The 25,853-nt window shown below is 41.5% G+C and overlaps 1 protein-coding gene across 5 annotated transcripts in view; it reads right to left on the bottom strand.

Annotated features, from left to right (window-relative positions):
• The window catches only part of OPHN1 (oligophrenin 1), a 329,287-nt gene that overhangs the window by 166,861 nt on the left and 136,573 nt on the right, over window positions 1–25,853 (bottom strand). For 4 of the 5 annotated variants that reach the window (XM_004595205.4, XM_058658533.1, XM_058658534.1 and 1 more), the window contains exons 6-7: window positions 7,157–7,258; window positions 1,364–1,474 (exon numbers count right to left, since the gene is read on the bottom strand). In XM_004595205.4, coding sequence (XP_004595262.2) covers window positions 1,364–1,474; window positions 7,157–7,258 — 213 coding nt within the window. Of the gene's footprint in view, window positions 1–1,363; window positions 1,475–7,156; window positions 7,259–22,693; window positions 22,832–25,853 lie in introns of those variants that run through there. The other variant, XM_058658535.1, reaches the window with a different exon arrangement.

Raw genomic sequence — 25,853 nt, 5'->3', positions numbered from 1 at the left:
GCACCTGTGCTCAAGTCTAAGCTCTGCTTCCAATCCCGGTTTCACACAGATGCAAACCTGGGAGCCTACAGGTGATGTCTCAAGGACTTGAATTCCCTCCACCCATGTGGCAGACCTGAATTCAATTTCTAGCTCCTGGTGCTAGTCTGCCCCAGTCCCAACCGTGGTGGGCATTTAAACCAGCAAATGAAAGATCTCTCCTTCCTTCCTTCCATCCATCACCATCATCATCATCATCATCATCATTATTCTCTCTCTCTCTCCCTCTACTCTTCCCTCTGACTCCTTTACTCTCTCTCCCTCTTTCCTCTCTCTCTCTCTTTCTCTCTCACCTTCCCTTTGTTTCTCTCCTTACCTCCCTGCCTGTCTCCCTCTTCTCTCTTCCCTGCCTCCCTCCTTTCCTCTCTCTCTGCCCCTTCCTCTCTTCCATCTTCCCTTTATCTAGCTCACACTTACTCTTTCAAATAAATAAAACTAAAATTAAGCATACTTAGGAATGGATTTGTGGTTTCTCATGTTAAGCAGCCACCTGTGTCAACAAAATACCTTAAGTGTGGGAATTTGGGTCCTGGATCCACTATGATCAGTTTCCACTAATAGCCTTGAAAAGCTGTGAAGGATGGCCCAATTGTTTGATCCCCTGACACCCATGTGGGAGACCTGGGTGAAGCTCCTGACTTCTAGCCATTGCAGCTATTGTGAGAGTGAACCAGTGGATGGAAGTTCTCTCTGTGTCACTCTCTCTCTGCTTCTTCCTTTTTCTCTCTCTCTCGATCTCCCTACCACCTCCCTTCTGTAACTCTTTCAAATAAATACAAATTTTTCACAAAATAAAATAAACCTTAGTTGTCAAACAAAGTTTGGCATATTGCCTTTGGAATTCAGTTACAGAGACTGAACAGGAAAAAATTACATAATTAAGGCATACAAACAGTACACTAGGAAGTCATTGAGTACAAAGGATATGCATTTCCAATATTTCAATACAGTACCTGGTTTATGATGCCTTCTGAAACATGAAAAGAAAGACATAAGAGGAAGAAAATAACAGAGTATTACAGAAATTGAGAGGGAAGAAAGAGAAAAGAGAAAAGGGAAAGGAAAAATTCAGTAACAGAGAAAAAATGAAGAATTGAAGAGAGAAAATAGAGGGCAAGAAAAACACAAGCCAATATAACAATGTTCTTGAAGTTCATTATCAAGCATTGACTCTTCATCACATCCTTTGAGACTCCAACTTTATGCTCCAAGTGCTATATATTTACCTGACACTCAGTAAACATTTTTAAAACTTGATCTTAGCCAAAAGGCCGAGAAGCGATAGTAAACATTTTTAGACTACTCATTAACACATAGAACTTACTGGCTCCACAATATTGAACTTCTTGGACTCTTGAACTTCTTGGATTTGATAAACATAATCGAGGGAGGACTCAAAGAAGTTGTGCCTCTCCTTGTCCACCTGGAGGTCTGCCTGCAGAAGGACAGGAACAAACGTCACAAACTGACACGGTCATCTCTAATTGCCAGTGCTTATTGAAAAAACGGAATGCCAGAGCCAGAGGAGGATTTAGCCACCAATTAGTGATCCAATGCTTTCATGCAACTGATGAAGAATATGAATCCAAGAGGTAAAACATGACCAATCCAAGGCTTTCAGTCTCTGGTGTGATATGCAAGAGATGCAGAAGTTATTACCTTCACTCTAACATTAAGAAAAATGTTAAAGAAATGGAAAAAAATCAACAACTTTTCTGCGATCTAACAGAAAAAGGAATACTGCTTCCAAAACAGGATAGAGAAGCGAATATAGAGAATCAAGATTTACCGCAGCAGAAGACCCAGAGCTATGCTGGAGCATGGTCAGTGCTGGGAACATGGCTATCTTATTTCAGAACTCTCAAAGGAAATCCAAAGACAGAAACATGATTAGCATAGGTCATTTTAGCCTCAGATAACCACAGGTGCAGCGAATGTAGCACAGCTTAACCCTGGATCAGACAAATTGAAGATCTCAAGATCTATTCACTTCACTTCCTTTTACCTCAACATCATCTTTCAACAAGAAATGAAAAGGCGAAAAAAAATGGCATAAAAATGAGCTGGGAAGAATGAACAAGTATCGGAACTCAATTTGCATAAAGAAAAGATTATGGAATTATTATAAACTATCAGCTTAAAATAGCTGTGATTAATAATGATAAAAGCTCTAATGGACAAACAAAACAAGCAAGAGTAGATGGCTATTATTGTCACGCAGCTGAAAACTCAAAGAAAGGAAATGCTTAAAATCAAAATGACATAGCAGAAATAAATACTTTTACAAGCCTCACTGAGAGCCTGGACAGGACTAAGAACAGATTCAGTGAACTTAAAAATAGATCATTTGAAGACGGAAATGCAACAAGAAAAAAATAACTGTGAAATACTTAGGGCAGAATATCCAACTTTTTACTTGAATATTCAATTCAGTTACTGAACTGCTTAGCAATTACAAACGTTATAACATGTGTATACTCAGAATATTGGAACAAGAAAAAGAGAAGAATTAAACATCCAAAATAATGATGACTTCAAAGTTTATTAAAAGGAAAGATCAAACAGGAAAAATAGCAAATCTATGTATAAGCATACCATATCCAAGTATTAAAGAATAGAGAGAAATTTTTCAAAGAAGCTACAGCAAAGAAGCAGATGAATAAGGATAAAAAATACATCAGCTTCCCTCTAAGAAACCATGCAGAAGAAAAGCATGAAGGAAACTATTTCAGGTACTGAAAGAAAAAATGTAACAATTTAGAATTCCATATAATAGTTATTTCTCAAGAGTGATGGAAAAAAAGAAATACTTTGCCAAACAAAATGTAAAAGAATGTGTTACCATTAGAGTTGTCTTGCAAGAAATATATATAAAAAAAAAAGTCTTCTAGCTAGAACGAAAATGAGGTATGTCAGAAATGTGAGCTACAAAAGGAAGAGAAGTAGAGAAGGAATGAATGAATGTAAAAACCACTTCCGTATTTCTTATTCTTAACTGATGATTATCAAATAAGTAAAATGAATGACAGTGTTATAATAAGAGACTGAAGGGAGAAGCTATGAATTCTGAAATTGTTATACCACCCACAAAGCAGCAGAGCGTTACTTGAAGTAGACCTGGATTAGCTGTAAATACATATTGTGTGCTCTAGGGAAACCACTGAGAAGTCTTAAAAAGAAATAGAATTGATATGCTAAAACAGAAAATGAAACCACATATAACTTTCAAATAAAGCAAGACAAGGCACAAAAACACCTAAGGCTTACAAAAAAACATTATCTTCCCATGGAGACACCAATTTGAACAGTGATTCAAGCATCAATCCGCTTTTACAAGATCTAGGAAAGTCAGGTAAGAGGCCACAGTGCCTGGTTATAGCATAAATAATGAGAATAATGAGAAAACACACACAAAAAAAGGCAGAAAGAGTGGCTTATGCCATCCCTCTCCCGACCCCAAGCAGCACAGCAGGAAGGGAGATGCCATGAAGAAAGATGCCACTTGGGGGAGGGACAGGAAATGAAATATAGGCATTAGCACCAGGCCAAAGTAAACTCCAGTGCCAGGAGGAACCACACAGCGCCTGCTTCCAGGCCAGTAGCCAAAGACTAAGTATGTGGAACTGTTGGTCAGGATGCCAAGGGACTGCTTCCCAACACATGCTCCAACCTTGGGACAGCACAGAACAGAAGACTCCAGCTACTGAAGAGTGGGACAAGAACGTGAGCACAGAACTAGATGTGGCAGAGCAAGGAGACACACCATGACCTTATAAAGTAGGAAAACCAAGCATAGATCTACTGTTGAAGCCCTCAAGATCAAACCTGAACTCAATTGGACGTTGCAGCAGGAAAAGGCTAAATGGGAGGTCTGCAAGTCCCTACACATGCCATGCACACCAGAAACATGACTGCTGTAGAATTTCACACACTCTTACAGATCCTGAGCCCAGTTTAGGAAGCTAAGTGACCACACTGTTGTAGTGTTGCCAGAGAAAGAGCTCAGAACACACCGCCCCTCCCTACACAAATTCTTGCTATATGGTGCCATCTTTCGATCCTATAAATCCAGGGTCCTCTGACGCAGTCAGGCAAGTGCAGTCAGAAGCCCCATTGACCCAGTCTTACAAACGAGCCAGGAGGATCTATCTACCCACCATATCCTGGTCCCAAGAAGAATACAGACAAGGAGCTCAAAGAATCTCCCTGAGGATGCTCCTATGGAACAGTTACCCTGGAAGCAGCAGAATAGCCTTTCCCATGCACCTCTGGTCCCTAGAAGCAAAAACAGCTCAGCCCCCAAGAGGCCAGAACAGCCAATGAGCAGTCCCTGTCACCCATCCAAGACACCAGGAAACAATGCAGAAGTTTTTCTAAGTGCCTGGGCTTGCCAAGGCCACCTGAGAGAGTATTGCGAAGCCTTGTTCACTCTTCTATGGCCTCAAAAAACAGCTAAGCAGTCGAACACAGAAGCTCAGCCCACTCTGGCCCTGAGAAGCAGACAGTTGGCCCTGACCTACTACCTTAAGCCTTAGGAAGCAAAACAGGTTGGCTGCCAGAGGCCTGCGAAATCACTCAGGCAGCCATCACCTACGGACAGGTGCTATGTGCATATACACTGTGTTGGTATGGCCTTTAAGTCGCCCTCAAACACAGACAGACACTACCTCAATATCAGGCAGGCAGCAGTAAAGGTGGTCCCATCCTCATACAACCTGCAGAAGCTGACAACTATACATTCAGATGTGACTTCTATCCATCTAATGCTTGCTAGTCACGAATCAATCTTCCAGGGCTGCCTCTATAGTATAGCAATCTAAATGTCTGCCTGCGTTGCCAGCATCCCATACAGGTGCTGGCTCATGTTACAAATGCATTACTTCCCATCCAGCCCTGGGAAAGCTCTTGGGCACCTGCACCCATGTCGGAGATCCAGAAGCTCCTGGCTGTTAGTTTTGGATCCGTTCAGGTTCACTGCTTCAGCCATTTGGGGAGCAAACCAAAGGGGAGAATTCCCTTTCTCTGTCTCTCCTTTCTATAACTTTGTCTTTAAAATAAAAAAAATCCATATAGCATACACTACTTTGGTTAATCTGTTATAACAAATGTGCCACCATAATGCAAGATATTAACAGTAAGTAAGATTATTGAGGGAAGGATTGGGAGTCTATGGGAAATTTCTACACCCTCCCTTCAATTTTTCTATAAACCTAAAAGTGTTCTAAAAATAAAATCTCTGAATTTAAACAAGGTGACTAGCCCGAAGCCATTCAGATTAATTATTGCTTGAACAATTATAAAGACTTCATTCTTCATACTCAAGAAAGCCCCAGGGATATCTACACATGTCACTAAACTCTCAGAACACTCTAGAAGTTTTCACAGCAAAAACTTCCAGAAATCTCGACTGTTTTGGATCCCCAAGATCACCCCCAGGTTTGGCCATTTTCTAGGAGAACTCCACAGGGCTCAGTAAGAATCATACTCATAGCTAGGACTTCTTTCAGTGAAAGGACACAAGAAAAGCAAAAAGTAACAGGAGGTAAAGCCCAGGAGAAACTCGGCGTAAGCTTGCAAGAGTGGTCAGGGGTATCACACAGACACAATCATTCCTTAAACACATTCTAGCAGCGCAAGTAGAATGTTGTCTCCCGGGGAAACTCAATAGAGATGGAGTACTCTAGGATTTCCTTGAGGGACTAGTCATACCAACACCCTCGACTGAGCACGCAACAAAATTTTCAACCTTCAGAAGGGCACCCCGTTTCTGTCCTAACTGCTCAATTTCTGATCCAGCTCCCTGCTAACGGCCTCGGAAAGCAGCAGCAGATGGTCCAAGTGTTTAGGCCCCTGCCACCCATGTGGGAGACCCAGATGAAGCTCTGGGCTAGTGGCTTCCGCCTGACCCAGTGCTGGCCATGGCAGTCATCTGTGGAGTGAACCTGTGACTGAAGGTCTCTCACTGTCTCTCACTCTCACTGTAATTGTGAATTTCAACATAAATGAATCTCTACAAAACTTTAGTTATTTTCAAATGGCCACCTCAAATTGGAAGGGCAGCATTCTTTCCCAAAGTAAATTTCCCAGATCCACATGTGAACCTTCTCTTTTCCATTTCCCCGCCCCCATAAGAACACCACACACACACACACACACACACACATATAGGTATGCAAAATAATTCTATTTGTAAAAAAAACAATGTGGGGTCCAGCACGATGGCTTATGGGATAAATCCTCACCTTGCAAGCACCAGGATCCCATATGAGTGCCAGTTCATGTCTCTGCTGCTCCACTTCCCATCCAGCTCCCTGCTTGTGGCCTGGGAAAGCAGTCAAGGGTGGCCCAAAGCCTTGGGACCCAGCCCCCATGTGGGAGACCTGGAGGAAACTCCTGGCTCCTGGCTTAGGGTTGAGCTCAGCTCTGGCCACTGTGGCCACCTGGGGAGTGAACCAGTGGATGGAAGATCTTTCTGTCTTTCCTCCTCTCTGTAAATCTAATTTGCATTTCCAATAAAAATAAATAATGTTTTTTAAGGGAGCAATGTGTATTATCTTAGCCTCTGAACTGAAGCTGCAGAAGGGCATGGAGCATATCTCACTCTCTCTCTGGAGTGCTGTTGCTCCCAACACAGTGCCCCATATAGTACAGGCTCTCCCCAAAAGGGGGCTTATTGGAATCAAAGCCATTCTAAGTCTCATGTAACTGGTAGTCCTAGAACAGGACCCAAAGCAGGTAATGGATCGTCTAAGGGGAAAAATAGAAGAAACGTTCCTGATGTGCCAAATATTACAATGTAAACATATCCTAGTGTGGATTCAGCCAACAGAGACCTGGAATTAAAAAGGAGCGCAGATCACTGAGTATCACTGCTCTGCTTATTCATGGGGAACTGAGACTAAGAACAGAGTAAGCTATCCAATATCACACTGTGAGCCAGTGGAAGAACGGGCTCAGTAATGTATGTCTCTTGAGTCCCAGGCCATAGGTTTAACTGCAAGTACAAACATCACACCTGGTTTGCCACTGAAACAAGGTGCTGGGAAAGCCTTGCTACAGGAAACCGCCACTGCTTCCAAATAGAATGGCCAGGGTAGGCAAGGGCAATTACACATACCTCTTGTAACTGAGATTCTTTCTTTTTAGACGACAGGTGTAAGTGCCGGTCCAGCAAAGAATAAAACCTTTCCCCATCCTTTTCAAATTTCTTTTTCCGCTCCTAAACGTGGGAGAAAGGGCACAGATTACACGTCTGTAGGTTGACTTCCTGTCTGCTTAGAAATGACAAGGAAGGACACAGTGTCCTGCTTCATGTGGTCCATTTCAATAGTTGCTCAGAAGGAAAAAAAAAGCCATCATAGAATTTACTTTTGCAGTTGTCTCAGCAGTTTCAAGTTCCTAAAATACAACCCCAAATCATTGTGTCTACAGAAAGGGTAGTTCCTGTTGATACAGCTGGAGACTCTGGGAGCTGTTACACAGAGAAATACAATTCAAAAGCGCCTGTATGGCAGCAGCCTCATCTTCTGTACATTACCTTTCACATGTATTAAGCACTCGTTCAAATTTTTTTTAAAAGGAAACAGAGGGCCCGGCGCCATGGCCTAGCAGCTAAAGTCCTCGTCTTGAATGCTCTGGGATATCATATGGGTGCCGGTTCTAATCCCAGCAGCCCTGCTACCCATCCAGCTCCCTGTTTGTGGCCTGGCAAAGCAGTCAAGGGTGGCCCAAAGCCTTGGGACCCTACACCCATGCAGGGTACCCAGAAGAGGCTCCTGGCTCCTGGCTTTGGATTGGCTCAGCTCCAGCCTTTGCGGCAGCTTGGGGAGTGAATCATCAGACAGAAGATCTTCCTCTATCTCTCTCTCCTCCTCTCTGTATATCTGACTTTGCAATAAAAATCAATAAATCTTTAAAAAAAAAAAGGAAGGAGAAACACAAGAGTGAACTGACATGCCTTGAACAACATAAGCTATAGTTTTTTTACACAGCTTCATGATGAGTCGAAGATAACTGGAACCTGGACCTGCCTCATTGAAGTCATTCTTTGTTATTTTTTAAGCATATGGACTCAGCTTTAATTAAGTTCTTGGCTGCTCAGCACAATTGGAAATCACACAGCCTCCAAAGCAGCACTAACAATGCTCACTTGTCATGTTCCAACATTGACATTATGCAACCCTCTCAACATCATGCTGGGAAAGCCGTGTAAATGGTTTCTATTGTCTCAGAGGAAGTCAAATTCATTTAGCATCTACAATGTTTCAGGGCTTGGAAAACATCAGGAACACAGAGTTTTAAAAGGGGGATCCGGGGTGATAGCCTAGTGGCTACATCCTCGCCTTGCATACTCGGGATCCCATACAGATCCTGATTTGTATTGCTCCAGCTCCCTGCTTGGACTTGGGAAAACATCAGAGGATGGCCCAAAGCCTTGGGATGCTGCATCCACGTGGGAGACCTGGCTCCTGCCTTCGGATCAGCTCAACTTCAACCTTTTACAGTCACTTGGGGAGTGAACCAGCAGATGGAAGATCTTTCTGTCTCTCATTCTCTCTACAGATCTGCCTTTCCAATAAAAATAAGCAAATCTTTAAAAAAAAAAAACAGAGTTTACAGGCCTCAACATTAGTTTAAAGCTACAGGTCATCTATTGCTGGGCAAGAAATTAGGACAGAGTTAAGTGGTCTTTGTCTTCTGACGAATGTGCTTTGGACCAGAGAAATATTTTTAATAGTGAGACAGAAAGCGAAGCTAACATTAGCGCAGGCCTGCACCAGGCCAGGCACTGGGATACCTGCTGAAAGCTCATCAGCTCATTTTAGTCTTCACAATGCTGAGAAGCAGATACTGGGAAAGAAATGAAGGTTCAAGGGAGGTAAACTAATTTTTGTCCAAGGCCACATAACTATCCAAGTTCTGTTTGACTCCACATGACCAAATATAGCCCAGACAACCATGGGAGGAAAAACATTCGGGAGTTTTACAAATAAATAACTGGAGGGTTTTGTGAATTAAGTTCATGAAGGACTCCTATTCTAGCCCTAAGATTCAAAACTCAGAAGATAAAGATTTTCCTAGGAAAGAAATACAGGTAGGACAAGCTGTTCCTCCAGCTGCTGAATTTATGTCGAGTGGTAATTTGCTGGAGGCAGCATGGGAGCCAGGAAACCCATATACTTTCTCCAGAAACAGATCAAGTTTTATTGTAGGCCTCTCCTTCCTATACTTCATTTTTAAAATGATCCTGAGATCGAAATTACATATACAATTCACTCACTTTAAAGTGCACTACTTAGTACATTTATAAAGCTACCCAACTGTCACAGCTACTTAATTTAAAAATTAATTCCATCACCCCCCCCAAAAAAAGGAAGGCCCATACAGATATGACATCACTCTCCATTCCCCTGTCTCCATCATCTGTAGCAGCCACAATCTACTTTACAGTAGAACAAATATTCCTAGACTGGAGATTTCAGATAACTGGCATATGACTACTACACTTGGCTTAGTGTTTTCAAAGTTCCGCCATGTTGTAGAAATGGGTATAATATTCCTTTTTATGACTGAATAAGATTTGACTCTATTGGGTATGTTATGCATATTTATAAATTTGTTAGTTGAGGGACATCTTCCTTATTTCCTTTTTTAGCAATGGGCATTAATGTAGAAGGAACATAATATTCTATGGCTATGTTATCACTATTATTGGACATATATCTAGAAATGCAATTGTGAATCATATGTAACTCCATGTTAAAACCTTTGGAGCAACTGCTGAAGTACTTTCAAAAATGAGTTATGGGGCCCGGCGGCGTGGCCTAGCGGCTAAAGTCCTCACCTTGAAAGCCCCGGGATCCCATATGGGCACTGGTTCTAATCCCGGCAGCTCCACTTCCCATCCAGCTCCCTGCTTGTGGCCTGGGAAAGCAGTCGAGGACGGCCCAATGCATTGGGACCCTTCACCCGCGTGGGAGACCCGGAAGAGGTTCCAGGTTCCCGGCTTCGGATCGGCGTGTACCGGCCCATTGCGGCTCACTTGGGGAGTGAAACATCGGATGGAAGTTCTTCCTCTCTGTCTCTCCTCCTCTCTGTATATCCGGCTTTCCAATAATAATAAAATCTTTAAAAAAAATGAGTTATAACTCAACAGCAATAAATGTGAGCTTCAATTTCTCTAAATCTCACCAACACTATTAGCTGTCATTTTTATTATAACCAATGTAGTAGAAATGCAATGGCATCACACTAAGGTTTGATTTGTATTTCCTTAATGACTAAAGACACTGAGTATCTCTTTGTGTCCACAATATATATTATTTCGAGAAATATTTGCTGAATTCGTTTTCATTATTTTTATAGTAGACTTTTTGTTTTGCTTTGTATCTTAGTCCATTTTTCATTACTGAAACAAAACATGTAAGTCAGGGTAGTTCATAAAGAGAAGGGATTTATTATGGCTCATGTTTCTGCAGCCACAAGCTCTAATTCATCTGGTAGCCTGCCTGTCAGCCAAATCCAAAAGCATCACAGAGCTTCACATGGCAACAGATGAGGAACATTCATATCTGTGTATCTGTCTAGACTAGTTAAACAAAAAGTTGCGTGCTTGGCACAATGACTTAGTAGCTACATCCTTGCCTTGCAAGTGCAGGGATCTCATATGGGCACCGATTTATGTCCTGGCTGCTCCACTTTCCATCCAGCTCCCCGCTTGTGACCTGGGAAAGCAGTCGAAGATGGTCCAAAGCCTTGGGACCCTGCACCCACGTGGGAAACCCAGAAAATCTCCTGGCTCCTGCCTTCAGATCAGCTCAGCCCCAGCTACTGCAGCTACTTGGGGAATGAACCATTGGATGGAAGATCTTTCTGTCTCTCCTTCTCTCTGTAAATCTGCCTTTTCAATAAAAATAAATAAATAAAATAAATCTTAAAAAAAAGATCCATTCAAATACGGATTATATATACCAACACATTTTTCTGGTCTCGTGCCCTAATCTTAGAAATGCCACACTTATTTAATCATAGGGGCTTCTTCCTAATGAACTTACCTAATCCTAATGGTTTCCCAATTACACTTTTAAACACCATAAATGGATTAAATTTCCATCTGTTAATATGTCACAAGGAAGGAGATACACAGGGCTATAAGCATCAATCTAAAGGAGTGATCATTAGTGGATGGGAAGGGTGGCAGGATATAGGGATATAGATGGAGATATATATATATATATATATATATATATATATATATCCATTTGATAATGAATGCTAAAAATGGATTTGATGAAGGTAATAGGTACTGGAGTTCTACAGAACAGTAAAAGAAAAATCCACAGCATATGATAAAGGAAACAGGAGGTTTAATTTATATGAATCATTTATGTATATTTGTTGTGACATTACACTACGCCCAATACAATGTACTCCATGCTAATCAAAAATTTTTTTAAATAAATTTTAAAGTTCAATACATAAAGCCTTGGGAGGCAATCAAACAATATATAAACTATAGCACTTTGGCTGCTTAGTTTTTACAATGCAACAGCACTGTTTCTAGCTCTAATTTCCCTAGCTCTACAAATCTCATCTCATTATATCCATATAACACTTTCTTTCAAGGTGTTATTATCTAGAAACTTCTGACAGCTATAATCTGGATCTGTAGATTTCTATGCCTGAAGTGTCCATTTTTAAGAATCTCTTTTCACCATCAATCATTCTAGGAATTTCTCCTTCCCTCTGTTATATGTCAGAACTCTTTTTCAGTATTTGCTTTCTTCAGTTTTTTTCTTGCTTCATTCCCTTGGTATGACGCAGACTTGGTGAAAAAGGTGTGTATTTAAGTGAGCTTTTGAGGCCTTGCATATTTAAAATGTCTCATACGTAATAGCTTGGCTAGATATAGAATGCTAGGTCATTAGGATCCTGTCTTAGTTCAGACATTTCAGCATTTCTTGATGATATCTCTAGGTAAAAGTCTATATCCATAGTGAAGGGCATTTGGTACCTTCAGCTTTTATGTTTAGACCTTATAGTCTGAAAGAATTCTTTCAATCATTTCATGTGTAAATTTCCATTGATCTTTAATTTTTTTTTACATCTGGACCAACTGGACTGGATTTTTCTATTTACTCTTCAGTCTTGTACTTCTTTCCCTTTGTTGACCTGCTGTGAAAAAGATTTAGCATTATCTTATAAACCTTCTACTGACCTTTTCATTTTTACTATTATATTTCTAATTTCTATGATTTCATCTTTTGTTACTTTTGTAACATTTCATTATTTCAAAGAGGTGGTCTCTTTTTCAGTATCTGAAAATATAAAAGCTATATATTTTGAGTATTCCTTCTACTTGTCTTCAACCTGCTTGTTTCATTTTCTGGGTAGAACCTCTGTTGACTATTGAAGAGTGGGACCAAAAGGCTGACCAGTTACATAAATGGGAATGTCAACTTTGGTTGACTCATTTCTTTGGGCAACTTGGGATACTTTTTTTTCTTTTTCTGCTCCAATTTCCAGATTTCTTTTGCTTCCAATTCTTAAATCTTGAGCATTCTCTGCTGTAATCAGGATTGTTCTTGCCTTTCCCTATTGTCATCTTAGGATTTTGGTCTCCTGGGTAACTCAGACAACACTCACTTATTTGCATTCCAGCATGAAAAAATAAATGTTAATGCTTTCTATTCCACCATTCCTGTTCTTTTGGCTCTCTACATTTAAGGTGCTTATTTACAACCATTTCAGGTAGGTCTCCTAATAGAATATAATTCAATTACCATGCTTTGAGTTTTCATTTCATTGAGAGGGAAAGAAAAGTACAGATGTCTCATATGTTTGTTCACTACTCAAATGCCTGTAACTGACTGGGTAGACACGGACAAAGCCAGGAGCAGGAAACCCAATCCAGGTTTCCCACATTAGTAGCAAGAATTCAATTACCTTGAGCCATCACTGCTTGGTCCAGCAGTCCATGTTAGCAGGTAGCTGAAGGTAAGAGGTACAGCCAGGTGTGAAACCCAAGATATTCCAATGTGGGATACAAGCACCCTAACTGGCATCTTCCCTGCTAAGCTAAACATCTGTCCTGAGGACTTTGTTCTTTAATCTTAAAATATGATCGATAAGGAATCCATAAAGTAAGTTCTAACAATTCAGAAGAGTACAAAGCAGTAAAAGTGGAAAATCATTTTTTTCTCCAAGCACACTACTTAACAGTCACTATTAAAGAGGCAGCCACTACTAAATATGTGAAAAGCTTTGTTACTGAGTGTGAGGTCGGGGTTTTGTCATTTCCGCTTTGCAAATGAGATGAGGCTCAGGTTAAAGCTGTCCCATAAACGACATAGTAAGTGACCCTGATCATTAAAGTAATTTTAGAATAGGGCGCTGAGCCAAGGAAATCACAAATGAGAAAGAATATCTTATACCCAAGGCCCATATCCAAACTCATGAAGAATATTAGGTTTTAAATGTTAGAGTTTTAGCTAGTGCCTGAGTGTCATCTCAAGTCAGTCTTCATGTGATTTCTAAATTTGATTTATGGGTTTTCTTTAATCTCTTTCCACAACTGACAATTAGTGAGGATTATGTATCCAAACATGAAATATGTTTTACCTGGTTTAGAGAATACAGTGTTGATGTTTTCAACTTGGTTTTCTTACCCTTAGCCTATTAAATCAACATTAAATTAGTCTAACATTCTGCAACTTTGCAATGTTGTACAACTTGACAGTAAGTATTCTATATGACCCAAACAGACATGAGAATTCAGATATTATGGAAAATCCCTCTTCCCCAAAAAATGACTCATGGAGGGGCATGTATTTGGCATTGCAGTTGGAGCAGAACTCATATATTGGGGACCTGCGTTCAAGTCCCAGCTCCATTTCCAATTCCAACCTTCTATGAATGAACATCCTGGGAGGCAGCAGGTAATGATTCAACCCTGCCATCCATACAGGAAACTTTGATTGCACTCGGGTCTCCTGGCTTTGACCTGGCACAGCCACAGCTATTGTAAGCACTAAGTAAACCAGTAGGTGAAATACGTCTGTCTCATTTTTTAAAATCACACCACACACACACACACACACACACACACACACACACACATATTTAAATTAGATAAACTGGGCCCTATCTAATATTCAGTTATCAGCTGCCAAAACAAGTCCTGAAAATAAAATAATTAGCTATTTGACGAATCACAGATCCACATGACAGTTTCAGCCCAAGGCTCTCCTTTGGTTAAAAAAAAAAAAAAAAAAAAACACAGAATAAGATGATTGGATGTTCTTGTGTCTACCAAATGTGAACTATTATTCAAACTTTCTCTGGTGAAATATCCATTTCTGTCATTCAATTTCAATTTCCAAAAAAATTAAACTTGGGCCCGGCGGCGTGGCCTAGCGGCTGAAGTCCTCACCTTGAATGCCCCGGGATCCCATATGGGCGCCGGTTCTAATCCCGGCAGCTCCACTTCCCATCCAGCTCTCTGCTTGTGGCCTGGGAAAGTAGTCGAGGATGGCCCAGAGCACTGGGACCCTGCACCCGTGTGGGAGACCTAGAGGAAGTTCCCGGCTCCTGGTTCCCGGCTTCGGATCGGTGCAGCACCGGCCATTGCGCTCACTTGGGGAGTAAAACATTAGACGGAAGATCTTCTTCTCTGTCTCTCCTCCTCTCTGTATATCTGACTTTGTAATAAAATAAAATAAATCTTGTAAAATAAAAAAAAACAAAAAATTAAACTGAATATTGTGCAAATCAAGTCAATATGTCTTGGAGATCGTGAATACACCATATCCCCCCCTCAAAAACACACACACACACACACACACACGCAAGATGATAGGGCCCGGTGTGATAATCTAGCAGCTAAAGTCCTCGCCTTGCACGCACCAGGATCCCACGTAGATGCCGGTTCTAATCCTAGCAGTCCCACTTCCCATCCAGCTCCCTGCTTGTGGCCTGGGAAAGCAGTCGAGGACGGCCCAAAGCCTTGGGACCCTGCACCCATGTGGGACAACCAGAAGCAGTTCCTGACTCCTGGCTCTGGATCATCTCAGTTCTGGCCGTTGCGGCAATCTTGGGAGTGAATCAGTGAACAGAAGACCTTCTTTTCTGTCTCTCTTCCTCTCTGTATATCTAACTTTCCAATGGAGAATAAATAAATCTTAAAAAAAAAACAGATGATAATAAATGAACAGATGATCGCAGGCAGCAACTCTTAAATCCCACAAGATATGAGTGTTCAAAGAAAAGAGAGTCACAGTGTGCATGGCAGCTCTCTTGTCTAGCTGGGAAGCATTCCCCTCCTAGGCTAAAAATGAAACAATAAATTTCCTTTTCTGGAAATACACTGAATAAGATAAACTGATTCAGTACTTAAAAAAAAAGGCTAAACTGCTAAGCGAATGACTTTATCTTTTAAAGCTCATTACTAAGTTGTACTAAAGCAACACTTGGGGCCAGCATAATGGCTCAATTGGCTGGTCCTCTCTGTACAAGCACTAGGATCCCATATGTGCACTGATTTGTGCTGTGGCTGCTCCACTTCCCATCCAGATCATTTTACTTCTGGCCAGGGAAAGCAGTGGAGGATGGTCCAAAGCCTTGAGACACTGCACCCACATGGGACACACGGAAGTAGCTCCTGGCTCCTGATTTCAGATGGGCTAAACTCTGGCCACTGTGGTCATTTGGGGAGTGAACCAAAGATGGAAGATCTTTCTCTGTCTCTCGCCCTCTATAAATTTGCCTTCCAAATAAAAACAAAATAAATCTTCTTTTAAAAAAGCAACACGTGTCCAAATCTCCCAAAATAAAATGAAAAATATAAAGATTTCTCTGGAAAGCTTGAGAACTTGAAATTCCACTTAGATCATCAAATGGGATGGAAAGGACAGGCCCAAAAGCTTCCTTTGAGTGTTACTCTTCACTTCCAGGCCTCTAGTTCTTGCACAGGCCTCCTCCACTCATGGTGTTATGTGAGAACACAACAGTAGCCAAAGGGGCTTCAAAACGTTTAACGGAAAATGAAAATTACTTCCTATTATCCATCTTCCCATGAAATTTTTAGTTCCCTCATGATAAGAATCCCTCATATGGCTCCATGTACTGATTCAGTTTTCCTAAACCATCCATCAATTTTTTTGTTTATAGATCTTGCCCAGACTATCACTTTTTCTTTTTACCTGTTGAACTTTATTCATCAGAGCATTAAGACTAAGAGTATAATGTAAATTAAAACATGCTATCTCTGAAAATACAAAAGAGTCCTTTTTACTTTTTATTTGCTGAATAGTATATATAGTAGTGCATTAAGGCAGTGATTATACAAATAACTAATACTACAATAGCATTATAAAATGTCATGGACAGCTTTTATTCTTTTTCTTTTCCTGGAACAGCTTATACACTGGTAAAAGATCAATTGTTCCCTTAACATTTTGGTACATCTAACCAGTAAGCCATGTGGAACTACTTTTCTGCAGATAAGTGTGTTAGGGAAAAGTCTTTGTTTTCTATTTCAACTTTTTAGAAAACATAAAAAAAATACATATAAATCTAATCAAAGTCTCAATTTTTTTTTCTTATACTACATTTGGGAGTCTTGTTTTTTCCAGCAATTTACTTCACCTCTTCTTCAAATGCATTAGCATATATTCATTTAGAAATTTTCCTTTTAGTCAAGGTCATACCTGCAATATTTCACTGATTATATACTCTGCATGTGCTTACTTATATCTTCTGTGTCACGAATTAGTCCTGCCAGTGGTCTCTTTTTAATCATTTCAATCATTGAGATTGCTTTTCGTTTAGCTAACAATTTGCTATTTTTAATTGCTGCTAAAATCCTCAATTAACAACTTTGATTTCAATCTTTAACTCTTTTTAAGATTTCTTTATTTTTATTGGAAAGGCAGATACACAGAGAGAAGGAGAGACAGAGAGGAAGATCTTCCGTCTGCTGATTCACTCGCCAAGTGGTTGCAATGGCCAGTGCTGTGCTGATCCGAAGCCGGGAACCAGGAGCTTCTTCCGGGTCTCCCACGTGTGTGCCGGTCCCAAAGCTTTGGGCCGTCCTCAATTGCTTTCCCAGGTGACAAGCAGGGAGCTGGATGGGAAGTGGGGCCACTGGGACACAAACCAAAACAGCGCCCATATGGGATCCCAGCGTGTGCATGGCAAGGACTCTACCCCAGTTTTTAACTCTTACATGTCTGTCTACCTTGCTACTTTTGTTAAGTTCTGTTGTTTCCAATTCTTTTAATTAAACATATATGTTTGGGGGGCTTTTGGTTGTTTTTAAATTTCTTTTGTTTTTATATTATTTACATAATCGAGAAGGATGTACACCAATCTGGATCTCTGATTAGGACAGGACGGTCCGCTATGGAGGAAAGTGGGTGGCACATATGTTTCAGGTTTTTTCCCCCTGTGTCTGCATAGAGAAGGGGTAGAGGACCACCCCTTGCTGTCAAACTGCACCCTGGAGACAGCATGGATAAGTCATTTGATTATGCCCTTAGTGACCCCGATATGGGGAAAAGTGTTCTGAGGGTGTTATTTGAGTGGTTTTGGTAGTCCTTACTGACAAGTTGTTGGACTAGTTGCTCTAGGGTTGAAAAAAAAATCTTTCAAAGGTCTAGTGGTTAACAAAGTCCATCTTAGTGCATCCACAGACCAAGGAACATAATGCTAGCTTTGCCAGAATTGTCTGATCTGTTTTGCTTTCCATCCTCTGACGAGGCAGCTGATGTCTCATTGATGCGCTGGCTGTCATGTCTCCCATGTTCACCTGGGCATGCTGTCTACTGCACAGGCTTCAGCAACTGAGGAGGCCCAGCCCCGATACATACACTCCAAGGTTGGGAAACACATTCTGTGATTTTTCCCGGTGGCCAGGGTCTGAGTCCAATGCTCCAACTAGGGAGTTCTCCAAGAAAGCTCAACCTGAGATGACCTTCGACTTGACTCTTATGTGCGTCAGCCACTGTAGGGTCAGGTGTGGTCTGTCTTTTGCAGCAGCTTATGCACCAGTGGATGCGGTTGTCTGGTGAGTTCCACCCCAGTCCCATACTTCAGGTGAATGGATGAGTGCCGTGACCCAGCTCAGCCAGCCCACCACAGAGCCGGTCCTCACACATACCAGTGGATGTCGTAGCCTAGTTGAGGTGACCCCAATAACACTCACTAGACCACACCAGCCCACATTCTAGCACATGACAGCCTCTGCTGTGGCCTAGTCCAGCCCAGCCCACATCCCATCCATCTCTCATGCACACTTACAGGAATTGTAGCTTAGCCTGGACACTTGCTTCATGTATGCCATGTATGTGGCAGATACAGCCTAGCAGAGGAACGCTCACATTTCCCCTGCTAGGCATGCTCCCCGCCCTGGATCTTGTGCCTGTCAGGGGATACTGTGGTCAAGCCTTACATGACTCGTACCCAGTCCTGGTACTTGCCAACTGGTGCTGTGGTCTAGCCCAGCTAGCCTGCACCAATTCAGGTTCTTGTGCACGCCAGTGGGTGCAGCATCCAAGCAAAGCCTGGCCCAAACCCTGCCCCGCCTTTAATCTTATTTGTCGATCAATACATGTAACACTATCATATTCCCCACTACCATGCTACAGAAGTTTGTTCCACAAATATTGAGCATGGTGATTCCAGTATGTTCTCATTCTAAAAGATATTTCTTTTTTTTTCACACCTTCCATCTGTTGGTTCATTCCCCCAAATGGATACAACAGCTAGTCCAGGCCAAGCCAAAGTCAGGAGACAGAACTTCAGCCAGGTCTCCCAAGAGTGGCAGAGGTGTACAACACTTGGACCATAATCTGCTGCACTTGCAGGTACATTAGCATGACACTGAATTGGAAGTTGAACAGACAGGGCTAAAACCAGCATACAGGAATGCCAGCATCACTAGTAGCTGAATTCACTGCACCATAATGCCAGCAGTTTAACTAAAAGAATACATACCACATAATCTGTCTCCACAGATTTAGCATTTGATATTATTTTTTAATTTTACTAAGCTGTGATTGTAGAATACAATCTGCATGATATTGAGCCTTTGAAATTTTCAATGCTACCTTTTTAGTCTAATGTTTATTCTAATGTTTGTTAATGTTCCCACATACCCCAAAAGAACATATACTCCTTGCTTTCTGGATACAGATCTTTGTGTATTCTGTGTACATTAAACCGTTGAAACTTACTACATGCATATGCACATACATATGTATGTACAGAGAGAGCTAACATAGTTTAAATTCACATTATAGCCAAAGGTTTAATGTTCCACTTAATTAAAATTTCAAGACGTAAAGAGCAAAAAGATCATGAGCCCAGAGTGATGGTTCAGTCCTTCACTGACAAGCACCAGAATCCCACATGGGTGCCAGTTCTAATCCTGGCAGCCCCACTTCCCATCCAGCTCCCTGCTTGTGGCCTGGGAAAGCAGTCGAGGATGGCCCAAAGCCTCGGGATCCTGTACCCACGTGGGAGACCCAGAAGAGCTCCTGGTTCCTGGATTTGGATAGCTCAGCTGAAACCAGTACGACCATTTTGGGGAATAAATCAGCAGATGGAAGATCTTTCTCTCTGTCTCTCCTCTCTGTGAATCTACCTTTCAAATAAACAAACAAACAAACCTTTAAAAAATTAGTAAAATATCATAGTTCAGCCAGAATATAGCCAAGAGCTGTAAACAATAAATCAAATGAAAAGATGTCAGTTTCATTCATGTACAATAAATGTTTAAAATAATCAAACATCATTAAAACTATGATAGTATATAATTCTGTTTAAAATTCATTCATTTATTTATTTGAAAGGCAGAGTTAGAGAGATCTTCCGTATACTGAGTCACTCTCCAAATTTTCTCAAGAACTAAAGCTGGGCCAAGCCTAAGCCAGGAGCCTGTAACTCCATCCAGGTCTACAAACTATGTAGTAGGGGCCAAAGCAATGGGTTATCTGCTGCTGCTTTCCCAGGCACATTGGTAGGGAGCTGGATCAGAGTTGGAGCAGCTGGAATCAAACTGACATTCATGCGGGATGCCAGTGTCACTGGCATCAGCTTAAAACTTTGTAAAAATACAAGAAAATTTAGCAAAACTATAAAATACAAATATAGTTTTGTCAAGCTTATTCTATTATTAATACATTAATATTCCCTTCAACTTTTTCTCTACTATTATTATCAGCTCCTAAAACATACATTTTGGGCCTGGCATGGTGCCCTAACGGCTAAAGTCCTCAACTTGAACGTGCCAGGATCCCATATGAATACCAGTTCTAATCTCGGCTGCCCCACTTCCCATTTCAGCTCCCTGCTTGTGGCCTGGGAAAGCAGTCGAGGATGGCCCTGCAGCCATTTGAGCAGCAAACCAGCAGTTGGAAGATCTCTATGCCCCCTCCTCTATATCCCCTACCACGCCCTGCCTCTCTGTAACTCTGACTTTCAAGTATATAAATCTTTAAAAATAAAACAGAATTGTTTGTGAATATTGGTATTTCCTATATCTGTTTTTGAAGGATATTTTTTCTTCTTTTGTTGTAATGGTACTCTGATCATAATAACTGCCCAATCAAAAGTCAGAGTGAAATGACCTTGGCAGCATTCCACCATGAGAAGCTCCAATAGATGAGCATCTGGTCCTCAGGAGATGGTTTGAAGACCACACAAAACGCCTAAAGAACACCATGTCCAGGCAGCCAGAGTCAACAAACTTCTGTTCTAGCTGGAAAAAGTTCACATCCATTGCCAAAGACTTAAGACACTGGTTCTGGTTCAGCAATTCTGCTACGAACGAAGGAGGCTTCCTCTCTGGCCAAATAAAGCTGGGATCACTTGTGCTGGCAAGACCAAACATGGAGCTGACAGCTGTTGTCCCTCTCCTCCTCCCACTTGGAAAGCGATGTGAGCTTATATAACGTCCTCCACCCACTTGCACCAGTCCCTGGGAATCCCAGCAAGGAGCAGAGGCATGGGTGTGAAGTCCATGTGAACAGTGCAACACTCTTTGGATACAGAAAGCTGATGCTTCTCAGCAGAATGTGATGCTACTGCAGTCAAGGGTCCTTCAGAAAGTGCATGGAAAATCAAACTGAAAGATAAGTTTATTTGGGTGCAAAATATTATCAGCCACATGCATAGATTTTACATAATTCATACTTCCGTAAAACTTTTAAAGACGCCTATGCATTGAGTTAAAAACATTTTTGCAAATAAACCAGTCTTTCAATTCTATTTTCCATGAACTTGTTAAAGTACCCTCACATAGCAACACAATTTGGACCTACCGGGAAAGCAACAAAAATTTTTTTAAAAAAGGCACTGGCGCGGTAGCCTAGTGGCTAAAGTCATTGCCTTGCACATGCTGAGATCCCATATGGATGCCGGTTCTAATCCCGGCAGCTCCACTTCCCATCCAACTCCCTGCTTGTGGCCTGGGAAAGCAGTCGAGGATGGCCCAAAGCCTTGGGACCCTGCACCCATGTGGGAGACCCGGAAGAAACTCATGGCTCCTGGCTTCAGATCGGCCCGGTTCTGGCTGCTGCGGCCACTTGGGGAGTGAATCTGTGGATAGAAGATCTTCCTCTCTGTCTCTCCTCCTCCCTCTGTATATTTGCCTTTCCAATAAAAATAAATAAATCTTTAAAAATGAAAATAAATTTTTAAAAACGCATGCCACAGAAAATCAGAAAATTCAAAGCCATTTTGTAAGGCTCATACAAAATTCTGATTCAGTACTGTTTTATGAGGATTACATGTAGGAAAAAAGCAGATGACACAGTTAAGCAACCTCTCAGACAGCCAACAGGCATGGGGTCACTGATTCCTAATCCCTCCCTTGAGGGAAATTGCCTCATTGCTCCATTCTTGTGTCAGACATAAATGATGATACCAAATGTCTTGTAGACTGCTACAAAAATAAGCCATACAGATAAGTCAAACTAAGGTTTAACTTACAACCTATAAGATAAAGGAAATATGTGAAAAGATATTTAGAAAAACTGTACAAGTTGTTCACAAGAACAGGACTAATGCTTCAGTGTCCAGTGTGTTTTAAAGATTTGTTTATTTTTATTGGAAAGTCAGATTTACAGAGGGAGGTTTTCCATCTGTTGATTCACTCCCCAAGTGGCCGCAATGGCTGGAGCTGCACCAATCTGAAGCCAGGAACCAGGACCCTCCTCCAGGTCTCCCACATGGGTGCAGGGTCCCAAGGCTTTGGGCCATCCTCGACTGCTTTCCCAGGCCACAAGCAGGGAGCTGGATGGGAAGTGGGGCTGCCGGGACATGAACTGGCACCCAAACACGATCCTAGCACATGCAAGTAAGGACTCCAGCCACAAGGCAACCACTCCGGGCCACCCAGTGTGCTTTAGACACATCTCATTTAATCTTCATAGTGAGCCTGTCAAATAATTACAATTACCATTCACAATTTACAGTTGAAAATGAGGTTCGGGAGCAGGTCTTTGGTAGTGGGGTTAAGGCATTGCTTGGGATACCTTCATCCAGAATCTAAGTGCCTGGATCTGAGTCCCAGCTCTGTTCGGGATTTCAGCTACTTGCTAAAGTGTTCCCTGGAAGACAGCAGGTCCCAAGTATCTGGGCCCCTGCTACTCACTTGGGTCATCCAAATCAGGTTTCAGGCTCCTGTCTTTGGCTTAGTCTAGTCCCAGATGTTGTACACAGTTGTGGAGTCGACTCACAGATGGCAGAACTCTTCCTCTCTTTCTTCTTCCTCTCTCCATCAAATCAGGAAAACAAGAACGGTTTTTAAGAAATAAAATAAGGCTCATAAAGGTGAAGTGAGCCATTCTACAACAGAAAAGAAGTAAGTGACAGAGCTGGCCCATCCCGTTCTGGCATCTGGGTGCCATGACTACATGACACAATGGATGAGAGCATAAACTCTAGAATCTCATGACCTTGGTTCAAGCAGCAGTTCTTTTCCTTTCTGGGAGGCTATTTGATGTTCTTCTGTCTCAGGTGTTTGTTGTTGCTGTTCTTGTGTGTGTACATAGGTGTTCGTCAATTGTTTTAATCTATAAAGAGAGGACTAAATAAGACTTCCAACTTCATAGGGTAGTGTTGAAGAGTAATTGAATTAATACATGTAGAGTAATTAGAAGAGTATCTGACACAAAATGAGTACTACATGAAATGTGACAGATACACACATGTGATTATAATACCACAGAGTTAGAAGGGGTACCAGTTGTATCAAGCCCATTGCACTGTTGTCAGTAATAAATCCACTTAGCACAATACACAGCAAAAAAGTCTCACACAAAAATCTTTGAGGATAACAATGCTACCACCTTCCCTAACACCACAAAATGGTTAAACACTGTCTGTGCAGGAAGCGCTTCCTTGGCTTGAACTTCAACCTTTCCTATTACGATTTTGGCTTGTTCCCCTTTTGTTAGTCCTTGGATGAAATGAAAAACAGATGAGCCTGGTAATTTGGGAAATGAAATTGCAGTAAAAACAGTTTAAGTATCATGAGGAAAGGAGGAGGGCTAAAACTGCTCACAATCCCATCCTAAGATACTCCTGTAGAGGAGAATAAACAATACACAAGAGAATTGCAGGTTCTAGTTTGGACTCTGCTGCTACCTAGCTTCATTCCACTTGTTCCTGCATGGCTATATAAAAAAAGAAAAGACCATATGAAGAAACTTCCTAGACACCATTAATGTTAAAATATTGCAAGACAAACTGACTTGCTTACAATCATAGTAAGTGGTTAAGGCTCCAACCGGGGCTGGCATTGTGGCATAGCAGGTAAAGCTATTGCCTGTAGTGCCAGAATCCCATAAGGGTGCTGGTTAGAGTCCGGGCTACTCCAATTCTGATCCAGCTCCCTATTAATGAGCCTGGGAAAGCAGAGGAAAATGGCTCAAGTGCTTGGGCTCCTGAACCCATATGGGAGACCTAGAATAAGCTCCTGGCTCCTGGCTTTGGACAGACCCAGCTCTGGCTGTTGGAGCCATTTGGCAAGTCTCTTCCTCTCTATGTTAACTCTGACTTTCAAATGAATAAACAAATATTAAAAAAATTAAAAAGACACAGACTAACATCTGATTCCAACAGTCTCCACTACACTTCCCAGTCTCCATTACAGTATTTTTCAGAGCTTTCGCCTTCTAACTCCTCATCACCGCTAACTTTCATCCAATGCATAGTGTAATTATTGTTCGCCAGTCTCTCCAATTTCCTGCATTCATACACTTCGCCATGTGACACTGCAGTTCCTCTAGTGCCATTAGGAAGAAAATTTATTTCACTTCCTTATTAATGTTGGACTCAGCCACATGACTTCTTGTAAAAATTGAACTTGAAGACATGATGGTGTTCCAGCTTTGAGCTTGTCTCCTCATCCACTATGCAATTTTGCCATCATCATGAGAAGAATATTTCTCAAGGCTATAGCTCTTTGATCCCTGAAAGCAAGAGATAGATGAAGCAGACATAATTGGAAATTCTGGCCTGAGTCAAGCCCCATCAAACATAAATGAGATAAACAGAGCCAGCCCAGCTAACCCGTAGATATGTGAGCTACAAAAAAAGCTTTTCACTATATATATGCCTTTGAGTTTAGGATTACTTTACCACGGTAGTCTCCTTACAATAGTGAATCCATATGCAGTTTTCTGAGGAATCCCAAAACAGTACTTTGTGGCTATGAAAAAATGTCTTACAGGGCTACAGTTTGGAGGCCAAATTAATTTAACATACATATCCCTATGTAATTTCATCTACCGACATTTCCCATTGTCTCCCAACATGAGAGCTTATCCTTAAACACCAGCTTACTCAGAGATTACATTTCCCTGTATCAGTTCCTTGTCTTCAAAATAAAGGTAATGGTAATACCTTCACCATAGCTTTGCCACAAGGTTCAAACGCCAGCATTCAGTATGAGTTCAAGACCCAGACGCACCACTTCTAATCCACCCGAGGAAGCAGCAGCATTTGGCCCAAGTGTTTGGGCTCCTACCACCCATGCAGGAGACTTAGATGGAGCTCCAGGCTTTTGGGTTTACCCTGGCCCAGCCCTGGCCACTGAAGCCTTTTGGAAAGTGAACCAGATGCTAAAAGATCATTTTCTCCTTTCCTCTCTCCCTACCTCGCTCTGTCCCTTCCTCCCTCTTTCCTCCTTTGTAACACTGCTTTTCCAATAAATAAATTAGTATTTTATCTTAAAAAGTGGTAATAAAGTACTTGAGTCTTTGCCTGCTACATGGGAGACTCAGATTAGGTTCTAGCTCCTGGCTTCAACATGGTTAAGCCTGGCCAACGAGGATGTTGCAGGAATTTGAAGAGTGAACCAGTAGAATAAGGATCTCTCTCTGTCGCTGTCTTCCAAACAAAGCTATTTTTTTTCCAAACAAAAGAGCAATAACGTACGATAAATTGCTTGAGACCTACTAAGTGTTTGGCATAAATGGCAAAGGTAATGATGATGACAACAAACGGGTACCTTCCATGACACAGCCAGGGAAGAGAAAATAAATTAAAAAAAAAAAAAAAACGCTTTAATGAAATGTTTTCTTATGACTATAAAATTTCACTTGTAGTTTAAGGCTTTTTTTTCATTAGTGCCAGCTCTCATCAAAGTGTCAAATCATACTGGAATCAGCTCAGCACATTTTTATATAATACACAAAGGCTACACATAAACAAGTAAAAAAAAATGCAGAATGATAAACTTGTAACTGTGACTAAAAGGCTATACCACTGCAATACGAGGGGAAAATGTCAGAGGAGAAATTGGGGAG

The sequence above is a fragment of the Ochotona princeps genome, chromosome X (genome assembly GCF_030435755.1).
Source record: "Ochotona princeps isolate mOchPri1 chromosome X, mOchPri1.hap1, whole genome shotgun sequence".
Lineage (NCBI taxonomy): Eukaryota > Metazoa > Chordata > Mammalia > Lagomorpha > Ochotonidae > Ochotona > Ochotona princeps.
The sequence above is the reverse complement of the archived record's forward strand: the minus strand, read 5'-3'. Positions and strand labels throughout refer to the sequence as shown.